Below are 13,758 nucleotides of genomic sequence, written 5' to 3' on the forward strand. Positions count from 1 at the left end.
ATAAAAGCATGCAATGCACACTCACACAAAAAACAACACTCACTTCACAATCAGATTTTTGGCTCTGGAATTTAGTTAGGAGCATCTGGACAAGCAGAAATGGTTTGGTTTCTGAAGACCAGATTATCTTTTCTGCATCTGCGTATCTGAGAGAGTCCAAGTGATGCAGACTTCTGTGTGGACATCAACTAAAATGTAAGACCACGAGGACTGTAAGTCCCAACAAGTGCAGCAACTGCACATGTGTCTAGTACATCCACAGACAACCAATGCACAGAGTTGTGTGCCCACCCTGCTGTCTGTGCCAGTTCTGTTTATCAGGAACTTAAGGTTTTAAGCTTCTAAGTTGGAAACAGTTGTCTATGTCTGCAGTTAAAACTGGAAGTATGCTTCTGCTAAGAAGATAATTGCAGATATCTCTACCTGCACAGCCATGCTAACGTCTCTGAACAAACCAGTAAACATTCGCTTACGTGCAGCCCGGAAATTAACGTTTCAGCCATAAGTAGTTGGGAGATAATGCCTCTCTTTAAGAAGGGAATTTATTTTCCTCATCTGCACCACAACATAACAAATGCCCACAGACAAGCTGTGAAGCCAGAGCTCTCTATGAAACTCTTGTACAAACACCATACAACAGCATTGAAAATTACAACTCCGAAGGCTTTGTTGCCTTGGCTCACTGGCAACAACAGGCTACATCACACCCACAATGCAAAGCTCTCTTACAGCATGAGGCTCTTCCTTCATCAGTCTAAAAGGTGCAGAAAATCACACCAATATAGACTGCTGTTATTCAACGGCCAACAACAGATCCGACAACAAATCGGTTTGTGTGAGAGAAAAACATGTTCCTTTGTCACAAAGAGGCCTATTTACATTTACATGTTCATACATGTTCACTTCAGAGGCAAGACTCAGAAAGGGCTCAACAAAACGCTGACGTGTGTGAAGGAGCTGAACCGTTAATCACAGATGGAGCCTTGTAATGCATAACGTTAAAGAGAAAGACAGGGGAGACTTCAGAGGTGTCGTGATCAACATATTTAATCTAGTCGCTCGGGGGATCCAGGATGAGTGAGTGATCAATGCAGCACATCACCTTGCTAAGTAGGTACTAGACGACACTTCAAGGAAGGATGAAAGAGAGATATATACTGTAGATGAAGATAAATATAAATGGACAAAGGAAGTTCATTTAGCTGACTCTCTATGCACATGTACATAAGTAGTTGTGAATATTAAGTATCTTAAAGTCTTTGTGTTTTTTTTGTATCAAACTTTTGACGGTAGCAGCTATAAATGCCGGACTACTGACATAATTTGTTATTTTTAACCATTTACACAGTTTGGATATTGGTCAGGGAGGCACGGTTGTGCAGTGGTTAGCATTGTCGCCTCATAGCATGAAGGTCTGTGTGGAGTTTGCATGTTCTCCCCGTGTCTGCGTGGGTTCTCTTCCTCCCACCATCCAAAGACATGCGGACTAGGTTGATTGGTGACCCTAAATTGTCCGTAGGCATGAGTGGTTGTTCGTCTATGTGTAGCCCTGCGATGGACTGGCGACCTGTCCAAGGTGTACCCCGCCTTGCGCCCGATGTCAGCTGGGATTGGCTCCAGCCCCCCCGCGACCCTGTATGCAGGATAAGCGGTTGACGATGGATGGATGGATATTGGTCACGTTCTTTATACATTTGAAATCTTGGTATTTTTGTTTCTGCGCGCAGTAAATATGATGAAGTTTCATGTAGATACTAAAAAAATGGTATAAAGCATTTTAGTCATATTACTTTATAAGACCAACAGAAAATACTACTAAATAATTAATGGAACAATGCCAGACCTTGTTTTATGCAAAAAAGCTGATCAAAATTCTAAATTTGCATTTAACACTTGGTTTGATAAAAGCCTTTTAGTCCCAGCAGAGCTCTGAAAGTCATCATCTCACAGATGAGCATCACACATATTTTCCAATGATAAAAACAAACAGTTTTGATGTTATTCCAAACCTTAAGACAGATCAACGGAGTGTCAAGAGGCATCTGAATGCGCTGTTGACCGCCTGATACTAATTAAGGATCTCTGACAGCCACAGCCTTTCATGTAGACACACACAGAGGACGCCTCCCAAATGACTGGCACTGCAGAGCTGTAGTGTTCACTGTACAACACAGATTAGTATATCATAAGAAGATATAATTTCAATCAACTCAACCCACATGATATTCAGCTATGATGATGGACAGTGTTTTCCCACCCAACCCTTTAGATCGAGCCATGCAGATAGTTTTTATTATCCAGAGTTTGATATCCCTCTGCAGTCTGAGTCATGAGGTGTGAGGAATATCCTGCGTATTTGAGACCAGTGTTTGGAAATTAATTCATTTCTAACTGCTTATTACTTTCCTACAGTTGTAATAATGTTACCTAACTTGTCACTCAACAAGAAAACCATGTTCTCATTGCTTTACCCTTGTGTGACTAAACCACAACAACTGTTAACTGTCCTCTACACAGCCTGACAAGTCTTTTCAGTTCTCCCTGTGTTACTGATGCACAACTGGGTAAAACGAATGTCAGCCTTAGGGGTGTGGCAAAAAATTGAGCCATATATCGTTATACATTTTTCCATTATACTGTATCGATATTCCAGCCCATCATATCGATACATAAAAATATTGCTACCACTAGGTGGAGACAGGGCAGCACAATGCTGTGTCACTGAACAGTTATCAGTATAATGTGATGTACATATTAGACTGAAAAAATTCAGTAAATTTACATTTTATGTGCCTTTTATAAAGAAATGTTTTTTATAGTAATTTTTCATAGCTGCTCTGTAGTTCTGTAGTTTTAATTTATAGACTGAAAAATGTGTATTGCAGAATTGTGCTGTTTTCTAACAGTTTGGATTTGAAAACTTTTTCACAAGCATTTTGTAATTATAGTTAGACAGATATTGTGAATTGTCTATCGCAGAATTGCTGTATCGTGATATTACCATTATCGTGAGCCATGTATCGTGCAAGCAAGTGCTTTAACATTGTGCTGTGTCATGTTTGCTGATATTGACACGTGATTCTGACCGGGACTTCCTTTTATTTTTACGAGATTTAAATTCAAAAGTACTACACTTGTCAAGGTGTCCAGCCAACTGTGTAAAACTGCATTTACGGTAGTATACCTTTCCACTCCTATGTCCATGCATGTAATGAAAAGAGCAATCAGCCAAGGCAAAACAGGTATTTTATCATGCCAGTAACTCTAATGTAGCGCCCATTTTGAAATACCCCTTTAACAGAAAGCTCCAATAACAGATGTAAAACTTTAGAAATCCTTCATTTTAAGTCTGACAGAATACTGTCTCAAACTCTCCAGGGTGCATTTACTGCAAAGTGAAAAAACTATTCTGAGGATTTAGGAATGTGCCTGAAGTTTGAGGAACAACACTCACCATCTACTGAGGTTAATCTAATTTCTCAAAATTTACTTTAATATCCTTGCTTTTATCTAAAGGGCTTCAACCATTTTTCTTTAGTTTGTTGCGCACATTATTTTGCCCAGGTTTGTTATGTTTCTAACATGTTTTTTTTGTTTGTTGCATTTTATATTATTGTAAAGGGACAACAAAAATAAATGATATGTATTATTGTTGTTGTGGTTGTAGATTCAAGTGTAAACAGATGGAAGTCAACCTCTCTCTATCATACATACAAAAGGTTGCATCTCCTGTGATTAGTCCTGCTTGCGTGTCAGTGGTGTAGTGCTTGATACTGTACCTATGATAACATGCGCCCCCAGTCTGGCCATGTGGCAGGCTACCTCATAGCCGATTCCCCTGACTCCTCCTGTCACTATGGCAACCTTGCCATCTTGTCTGGGCATCACTGACAGAGGCACAAGAGGACACACAGATATCAGGGACAATGTAATTTGATAAGAAAGCTCCTTCAAGACAGGCCGTTATTTCGAGACATGACATGAGAAATCCCTGTAGTTAGACCTGTAGATGGTCTGTGACACTCAGATGGACTTTTCTTAGGTTTTTTAAAAATCCTACGGTATTGTGTAACATGTTTCCTTTGCCTCTTAAAAGAACGCTGTATTTTACAGTTTTACTGAGTTGCCTGTAGAGTTTTCTTAAAATGGATTCGAGGAACAAGCTGACTGGTTTCCCACAAAAGTAGAAATCCTGCCTGAAAAAAGACTAACAAAACACTTTTTATAGCCATAGTAAGGTGGGACATCTATAGTGGGCAAGAACAGTACCAGCATTTATCTCAATTAGGAAACTGTACCCCAGATGAATCGATATCAGCCTTGTTACAGTATATGTTCTCTGTAATGTAACCTAAAAGTGGCATTATAGGGGATGGGGTTTTTCTGGCCACAGTACCCACCCACTTTTGTATTCCTGATCCTTCTTCTTCTTTAATCAGGTTCCCTAGTATGTGGTCTTCATCAGGTAATGATGTGTTTTTTAAATTTATTTTCGTGTGTGCATATGATGATGAACGTGCATAACCGAGTGTAACGTGAATAGCTACACCAGCCCAAACTGCGTTAAAAAAAGGAAAATAACTAATTTCACATCGCTTGGCGACAAATATAAACGCTTAAAAGAACATATCATGATAAGAGGAGGAAGCGTTAAGCTATTTTGTTGAATTCGGCACTGATAATAAACAATTCAACACTTTATTTCACTGACTTTTGCATTTTTGTTTAACTAGCATTAGCTAACGTTGACATACCTAGCATTACGTTAACGTTAGTCTCTGCGGGCACCTAGCTAAATGTAAAGTTTTTAATTATCCCTACGGTATATGATCTTTAGCCAGCTGTTAACCACAGTGTAACAACCTGTCATGACTCACAACCGTACAGTCTTTGCTCACAACACCATAACTTAAGCTTGCCCCGTTACAGAATGTGACACTAGGCTGAACTTTGATTATTGGGATTAACGTCAGAAGAACTGACCTGGCAACCTGAAAGGTTTGCTGAACAGCTGAACCAACAGAACCTTCAAACCAAGCAGGTAAAGTTTGATAACTGGTAGAAGATTACACCGAATAGCAGACAACATCTCTGCCTGGTCCTGTAACGGAGTGAGCAGACAGTAGTGTTAGTAGGGGAGGAGCCAGCCCCGGACAGGTTCCTCTACGGGATACGTTCCAATATGAACTCGTCCATCCTTGCTTCATCCCTCGTCGTACCTTTCAATGCATAACAGTTATTTGTTACAGAAAGTGGAAAGGGTTATTTTGAAACATATTCATACTTGAGCCAATTTTAAAATTATATTGAGGCTGCGAACATGACTAATTGTTCTGCCAGCTCACTGACTAGTTGACCTTGAAACTGATATTGACATCAGTGTATGATGTAGGGGAATCCGTTGTTGCTGCTGCTTGGTTGCTTGATGTCCCCTATATGATCCTTCTCTGTAGATCCAACATATTGCTCCCTTCGGCTCATTGACTATCTTATTAACTGCTGCCACAGTTACACAAGGCAGAAGCAACAGAGCCATGACACACTAGTTTTGATCCATAATTTCCCAGGGTAGGATTTAAGAACATGTTTCTGCAGCAGTGCAGCTCATGTCTGCAGCTCTCCAGCTGCACTTTGGCTGACTGGCGGATGTTAGGCCTTCCTCTCCTGGGATCACTTGAGTCCATCACACCAGTCTGCTGTTATTAGAGACTAGTCATGCTGCTGTGATAATTAGTTAAATTGGACCTCAGATGTGAAAATCATGTCTTTTTCTGCCATCGGAGCACTGATTCTCCAATTTAATCAGCAGAAAAATGTACATAATATGGAATTCCCACTAACATGTGCTGCACGATGCATTAAACTACGATGTAACTCAAGTTTGTTCCACAAGATTTCATGATTAAAAAATAATTACATATATCTACATGTATTTTACACATACATTTTTAGATTTAGTGAATATAATTTAAAATAAAAACGAGTGAAATCATTTTCCACTTCCAGAGATAAACTACTGCCACTTCATGTCACACACCATGACTTCCAATCAGTACCAGTACACTGTAATGATAATAATGATTTGATAAATGTATCATCTGAGGTTTTACCCCATTTTCTGCAGCCCCCTGATGCGTTAGAGAACAGTGATTCTCAGTTATTTCAGTGCTGGAGTGATCACATTTGCCAAGATGCTAAAAGACTTGTCACATGCAGTAAGTCACCTTATAATAAATGGGTGTGTAATTACATGAGTTATGGGTTTCTACAAAATTAATGAAATTCATCTATTCACCTGTTTTTGAGCAGGGCCTGCCCTCCTATATAAACTTGGTGAAAGTAGTTACATGAATGCTCCAACGTGTGTTATTGATAATTATGAAGCTATCATGGATTGATTAAAGAGCACAGTTGTCATTCAACCTTTTCATGTTGAATGAACGTTTATTTCTGTCTCTTGAAAATACCATGAAAAGACACCTGCTGCACTGAGTCACCTTCAAAAAGCACAACGTTAATTGCTAATGGCAATAACTTAATCAATTCAAGTGGTCAGACCTGTGTGAGAGCGTAAATTGATTAAGGGTAATCACAAAATCTATATCTGGTTTCCATGGTAGGTAAATTGGCAACACGTGTCACAACATGCCATTATAAATGAAGCACTGCGATACAGAGATGACCCGGCCTACAAATCATGTTGTCCAGACGTAAGGGAACATGCTTGTTTGGTACAGACCCCAGCAAAAATCACATCATCGTTTTTATTTATTTTTTCAGTGAATATGAAATGCAAAAATTACCATTCCCACTACTCATGTTGCAATATCTCTCAGAATGTTTCATATACATTTTGCTTATCTATGGTACAGAAAATAATGCAACTGGACGGAGAATCTCACCTGCGCATGAGCACCTTTTTATTGTTGTTTTTTTTTTTCAACATAATGTACATCCATTGAAAAAAATGTTTCAAGCTTTGTCAGGACGTAGCCTAGTATTTTGTGAAACTATCAGTTATAGACTCCACTTTATATGCAGTATCAGTACATTCCATTTTTTCCCACTTTATACTTCTACTTCACTACATTTCAGTTGGCAATGTTACTTAACAGGTGCCAGGTAACCAACACTGTAACAGGTAACCAACATGGTTACTAGTTACAGTGACAGATTAATGTTTTACATAAAAAAAAACAAATCATGCACAATGCATCATTGCCAGCAACCATACCAATGTAAACCCTGCTACTGTTGATTGACCAAAGCTAAGCAGGTTTGGGCTTGGCCAGTACCTGGATGGGAGAACTGTTGGGAGTTGCTGCTGGAAGTGGTGTTGGTGGGCCAGTTGTGGGCTGTCTTTCCCCTGGTCCTAATAATAATGTCCCAGTGCAGTGATGGGGACACTGCGCTGTAGGAGCCGCCGTTCTTCAGATGAGACGTTAAACCGAGGTCCTGACTCATTGTGGTCATTAAAGATCCCATGGTACTTGTAGCAAAGAGTAGGGGGTTCCCCGGTGCCATGGCAAAATTCCCTACCTGGCTTTCTCCATCTGGCCATTTAATCATCCCCCATAGTAATTGGCTCAATGTTTCCCTCCCTCTCTGCCCCAATGTGCATCACCCAGGTGGGTGTTACATATTGGTGGTGGTTGAGGTGAGTCCCCCTCACTTTACTGTGAAGCGCTTTGAGTATCTACGATAAAGCGCTATATTAATGTAATTCATTATTATTATTATCATTAAAGAATAAACCTGTGGCAAAACAGTCCATGGATTGCTAGCCATGAGACATTTGCCCTTATAATCTTTTCAGATGGTTTTATTTAAATAACTGTTCAACCCGGAGAAGTAATATAGAAAAGTCAAAAATAAAATTAGAAAATAATATATTGTGGTGCAAAACTGTTGTTTCTTTATCTTCTTCTTATTCTGTCCTATCCCATGAATCATCTCACATCAAATCTCACTGAACTAAATACTCAACTGTATATAGCGTATTTAAAACTAACTCCACCTTGATCATCTATAACAGTAAAATCATGAATGTACACTGATGCATCAGTATTAACATGTGATATATGTGATATATAATTATAAATGGTCACAGGCCATTTTCCAGCTGAGTGAGTACTTTTACTTTTGATGCTTTAAGTACATTTTGTTGACAATATTTATGAATACTTCTATATATTTGTACACAGTTGCATTGGTATTACACTTTAGTAAGGGAATGGAGTACTTCCACAACTGTATAGTATTTATTCTATTCAACATAAAAGAAGGTGGATTGAAGTGGAACCACAGTGACAAAGAAAGAGCACCTCTTACACACATCTCATAATCAACAATCTTCAACAGAAAATCCTGTCACAGGACAGGCCACAACATTTGATTGACAGGTGATTGACACACACTACAGGGCTAAATGAGACAAAATCATTATCTTTACATAAAAAAAACATTTCAAGCTAAATATAGGAGCTCCGTTTGTGTCTATGCAACACAAATCTGAACAGACAGCCTACTGCTGTGATGGATTGTGTTTGGCTAGCAGGGCAGGAGCCAGCTGAATTCTCCCTGGCACTCAATGTAGGCCAACCAAACTCTCCAAGTCCTTCATTTCAACTAAATTACAATCATTTCTGTTAAAGACAGGTCTGGGCATTAACAATCGCTTCCCTTTTTTCCTCTTGGCAGGGAAATCATTAGTATTAGTTTGTGTCTTGCCCGCTATCCAGTAGTTAAGGTCAGGCTGGAACAGCTGCACTGACAAGCATTTGGCCTCAGTTATTAAAGTCTACTTTAAAGGAGGTTAAATGAGCAGCAACATAAAGAGACTGTGCCATCACCACTGCTCGGATAGAGGCTGAGTTGCGGTGGCTGTGTGTGTGTGTGTGTGTGTGTGTGTGTGTGTGTGTGTGTGTGTGTGTGTGTGTGTGTGTATTCAAATGTGCATGTGTTGCTGTTAATGCAAGCTAAGAGGAATGTCTGTGTGTGGTTGTGCGCTCACGTGTTTGTTTTTGCCGCAGACTGAGAGGTTGGGGGTCAGCGAGGGGGAGCTGGCCTGCTATTGTTTAAAGGAAATCGCATCTCACGCATGACTATGGGATGATTATCTGCAATGATGGGACATCAGGGGGACAGCTTTACACACATAAGCACACACCCAAGTGAAGACGTTATGCACACACACGAGACATGCTGGGAACAGGACATGAGGGTGTGTGATGTGAATAACATGTGAAAAGCATCAAAGTAGCTCCAAACAACAGTCATCTATCCTATATGACAACTTGTCTTATTTTGTAAATCCAGGTTAACAACAGCTCAACGGGATCTGTGTGTGTGTGTGTGTGTGTGTGTGTGTGCGTGTGCTGCCAGTTCAAATGTAATATTTATTTCATGTTTAACATAGATTTATTCCTGGTGAGAAGAGACGGTAGTTGATGATACTGGATATTTTTTAGCAGAAAATAAAGCTAACAGCTTTCAGATAGGACAGTTTTGACACACTGTTCCCAAACACTTTACCCCGCGTATTGTTTTTGTTACTGATCAACTGCCACCCAGGGGAGATGGCAGGTGACGTGTCATATTGAGAAGAAATGGGGATTTTCCGGGTGTGTCATGGGCAGTTTGGGCTCCAAAAGTGCAACAGCTTGTGTGAACTGTTGTCTTTTTCTCCCAGAGATTGAGCTGCTTCTTTCAGAGCTTTTCCCCATGCAGAAGACTCCGCCATCTGAGAGGCAGACAATGAATGATGGACTCAGAGACTCAGCCAAAGCTGCAGGCTACACAGTGTTCAGCTCATAATGAGACGGCACATGTGCGTGCATATGTGGGAAAGGCAAACCCATGGGGGAATGTCTTATTTTGCAACCTGAACGAGCAGGTGCATGTGTCTCTGTATGTGCTGGTATGCGGGAGGAAGACGGACTTATTAGTGCTGGGCTAAGAAACAGTTTCAGCACCCAACTCCCCAGAAAAGCACAACTGATCATTTTAAAATTTTGGTTTGTGTACAGATTAAACAAAGGAGAATGTGAGTCTTCTCTGTGTATTTACCTGTCCCCGCCCCCCTTGTGTGTCTATGTGTATATGTTGTGGGCACGGCTTACCTTCCTGGCACCTGGCTCATTTCCTCACCTGATTCCAATCAACTCATCTACTTCCTGCTTAAATACTCCAGCTCTCCTGCCATTTGTCGCCAGGTTGTTTAGTCTCCTTTGTGGTACAGTGGCCAAACTTAGCGCTAGTGCTCTAACTTACTAGATGTGTTTTCTATCGCGGATGTGCATTAAGAGTCAAAAAAGACAGTGGAGTGCATGTGGACCAATTTGGTAATTGTTGCATCGCCTCAGCTGCAGCTGACACAGGCTTTCCATGGGGAGAGAAGTCAAAGGCCAGCTTGTAAACATGAAAGTGAAACCTGAGATTTTTGCATGTGTTTGCGGAGAGCAACTGCACACACCATATAAAAACATCTTGGATTCACATCCGATCTGTTGCTCCTCTTTTTGACTTACAGGCATTTGCAAAATAAGGAATCACAAAGGCACCAAAAGTGATAATAATGTATCTTTGGTTCTGGGTATAACGTAACCATGAGTCATACTGTTGTACATGTAATTGTGCTCTAATTGCTTGTCGATCAGTTAGAAATAGATCAGCGTGTGTTATAAGGTTCTAATCAATACATTTGAGGTTTTTCTTTATCTTTTATAATACTTGCACCTCAAGTGACGTTTTTTTACGTACTGCAATGTTACCGTGAGCTTCAGACAGCTTTACACAACTCATTGACTTCCATACACCCCTCTTTGAAATGTAATGAATTAGTTTAAGTTTAAAAAAATCTCTAGCAAAACCTGAGCTTGTAGTTTCAAGTGTGTGTGTGTGTGTGCACGCTCATCAAACTCTGTTTCTCCTTACTGTCATCAGAGAGTGGATGCCTTTCCATTAGTAGATGTATGAGGAGCAGTGGGAGGGATATTTGCTTGTACCAATTAAGTCAGTCATTAACTCTGTGCAACACACTCACACAAACACACGAGAGTACACACAGTATTTAACACATTTAATTTAACACCCTGTGAGTCTGTGTGTGCCTCTGCTTCTGTCTCAAACCTGTTGTCACCAAGACAGGACTGTGAGAAGACTCTTTCATCTCTTACTCTCTCACTCTCTCTGTCTCCCCCTGCTTTTCTGTCTTCCTGTCTCTCACTCCAGCAGGGCTACGCGCCCACAGAGAGTCTGTGTGTGTGTGTGTGTGTGTGTGTGTGTGTGTGTGTGTGTGTCTGTGTGTTTGACTTCCTTGGCCTTCACCTACCCCTCCGTTTAACCCGACAACACCGAAGCCTCAGCTCAGTCATGCAGTCACATTAGAACACACACACATTTTGTTATGGGGTGTGTGACTGTATAAAAGTATTGAGTCTCAACTAATATTACATTCATCCACCTTAAGCCAAATCAGATGAGGGTTGGACCACTGTGTGTTATCGGGTGGCAAATAACACTTTGGGCTAAATTTAGATATTTAAATGTGATCATTTTCAAACAAAGGTCTTCCCAATTATTTTAAAACATGCTGTTTTGTTTTACTATGAATTTCATTCTAGTGATAATGGAGAAGCCTCTAAACTAGCATGAAGATCACCATGGGACAATAATGGTTTTCATTCCTAGGTTAAAAAGGGGGGTCAACATATTCACATGAAAGATGATTATAATTAATACAAGTTAAGGTTTTTCCCGTAGGAAACCAGTGCAGATAATAAATATATAATCAAACACCCTGCAGCACATCTGTCCCAGTCTGCGCTGAAATGCTAATAATGTACGCTGTTTGGGCTGGAGGGAGTCCATTAAGCTGACGGTATCACATCTTTGTATATCGGGGGACACACTGGGGAATGTAGACTTAGAAGAGGAAAAAAGGGAAGGAAGCGTGAGCGGGACAGAGGCTTGCACACATATTCTGGGAAAAGGGTGTGTGTGTTTTGTGTGAATGTGTGTGAGCATGTATTGAAGCTCGGACACAGCAGACACGTGTCACCTCAGCTCCAGCGCCGTCAAGCTAAACTGACATAAACAGCCCCAGGCGGCCCTATCAGAGATGGACTTTACATAACGGCTGAGTCACTCACAATCTATTTTTATGGCTTTGAGGTGTGTGTGTGTGTGAGTGTTCGGGCTTCCATCTTTCTGTGAGCCAATTTAAGTTTTAGACCTTCAGAATGAGGACACATTTGTGATGTCAGGTCATCCTGACCAGGCTTCGCTCCTTAAAGTGTTGCCGTTTGAGGGTTCAGACATGGTTCTGAGATTAAAGTCAGAATAGAGATTACATTTTTGCTTTTTGAAAATTTTTTGGGGGGTCGAGTTGTTTGCTTTTATTTGAGAGGACAGTAGAGAGCTGATAGGGAAAGAGAGGAGAAAGGAAGCCCCAGGCATGTAGTGCTGACGTTTGTGAATGAGTTAGGGTGAGTAAATAAATAAAACACACACACACACACACAACAAGTGTGCATTCCAGAGAGAGAAACACTCGGTGCTGGTGTGAATCAGTTATTTAGGCAGAAAAAGGTGACACACCTTCAAAGCAGTTAATGTCAGTGCAGAATACCAGTTTGTCCTTAACTTGCCACTTGTTAGAGTGAGTACACATTAGTGGAGCCCAGGGATTTTGAGGTTGATACCATTATCACTATTTTAGAGTTGAAACTATTATATTTAGTTGTTAAGGAATTGTTACCTAGATATGTACTAAGCATGACATTTTACATTTGAAAAATAAACTTGTCAGTGGTCTCTTGTGGACGAACAGTTTCTAAACTAAACTGAAATCAGCCAGTTTCTCATTTTGCTCGCTACTTGCTGGCGTAAGTAGCGAGCACTAAGGAGTGAATATCTCCACAGAGCTCAATGCAAGATTTTATTAAGCTCAGAATGTTTTGAATTAATGAATGCAGCAGTGTTTTTATTATCGTTATTGTGATAGTAATGTCTCTAAAGTAGGTCATGTTTATGGTTCTACATTCCTAAATGATCTGTTATGTTATCAAAACACACAAAGGAGAGGATTACGAAATACCATCTTGAACGATGTCAAAAAGTCGTACATTTGATATTGATTAATATGGGTGTAACCTGATGAAAAACTAAATATCCCTCAGGGAAATGCACTCATTTTAAATACAGAATGGAGATCATCCTTTATCTCAACAAGATCATTGTTCTTGCGTAAAAGACTGACTCTCTAGCTCAAGTGGCATTTTTATGAATTGAACATATCCTCTGACCTCCAAGCAAGAAAATAGCTCACTTATATCTTGTTGACATATGAAAATTAAAGTTTAGTTAGCAGCCACTCTAAATGCTGCTACTTGTAGATTGAATTGTCTGATTTATTTTTTTGCAAATCAATAGAGACATTTTTCATTAGGCATGCATAGGATAGTTTAATTCATTTAGCAGCTAGAAGCTGTATATTTGTTCTTGTGATGAACCGAGCAGTGATGGAGGTCTCCAACACTTGTAGCTTAATTATCAAACAGTATGCTAAATAGTATTTGCAGCTGTTCAACACTTGAAGGACAAATATTGGAAATGGAAATATACTAGACTATGAATTATTCACAGCACCATGCCAAACAATAGCATTATTGGTTTCTTTTACCATCAGCTGTTGATGCAGCTTCTGATCTGTGACCTTAAACGGCACATCTCAGCAGCCTGAACAGAAAATCCTGA

The 13,758-nt window shown here is 40.1% G+C and overlaps 1 protein-coding gene across 1 annotated transcript in view; it reads right to left on the bottom strand.

Moving 5' to 3' along the window:
- The window catches only part of LOC123973858 (dehydrogenase/reductase SDR family member on chromosome X-like), a 34,919-nt gene extending 29,777 nt beyond the window's left edge, over window positions 1-5,142 (bottom strand). The window contains exons 1-2 of the mRNA XM_046054208.1: window positions 4,984-5,142; window positions 3,780-3,887 (exon numbers count right to left, since the gene is read on the bottom strand). Of these exons, the coding sequence (XP_045910164.1) occupies window positions 3,780-3,887; window positions 4,984-5,089 (214 nt within the window). The 5' untranslated portion in view covers window positions 5,090-5,142. The remainder of the gene's footprint in view (window positions 1-3,779; window positions 3,888-4,983) is intronic.
- Between the last annotated feature and the right edge of the window lie 8,616 nt (window positions 5,143-13,758).

Source organism: Micropterus dolomieu, linkage group LG07, assembly GCF_021292245.1.
Source record: "Micropterus dolomieu isolate WLL.071019.BEF.003 ecotype Adirondacks linkage group LG07, ASM2129224v1, whole genome shotgun sequence".
Lineage (NCBI taxonomy): Eukaryota > Metazoa > Chordata > Actinopteri > Centrarchiformes > Centrarchidae > Micropterus > Micropterus dolomieu.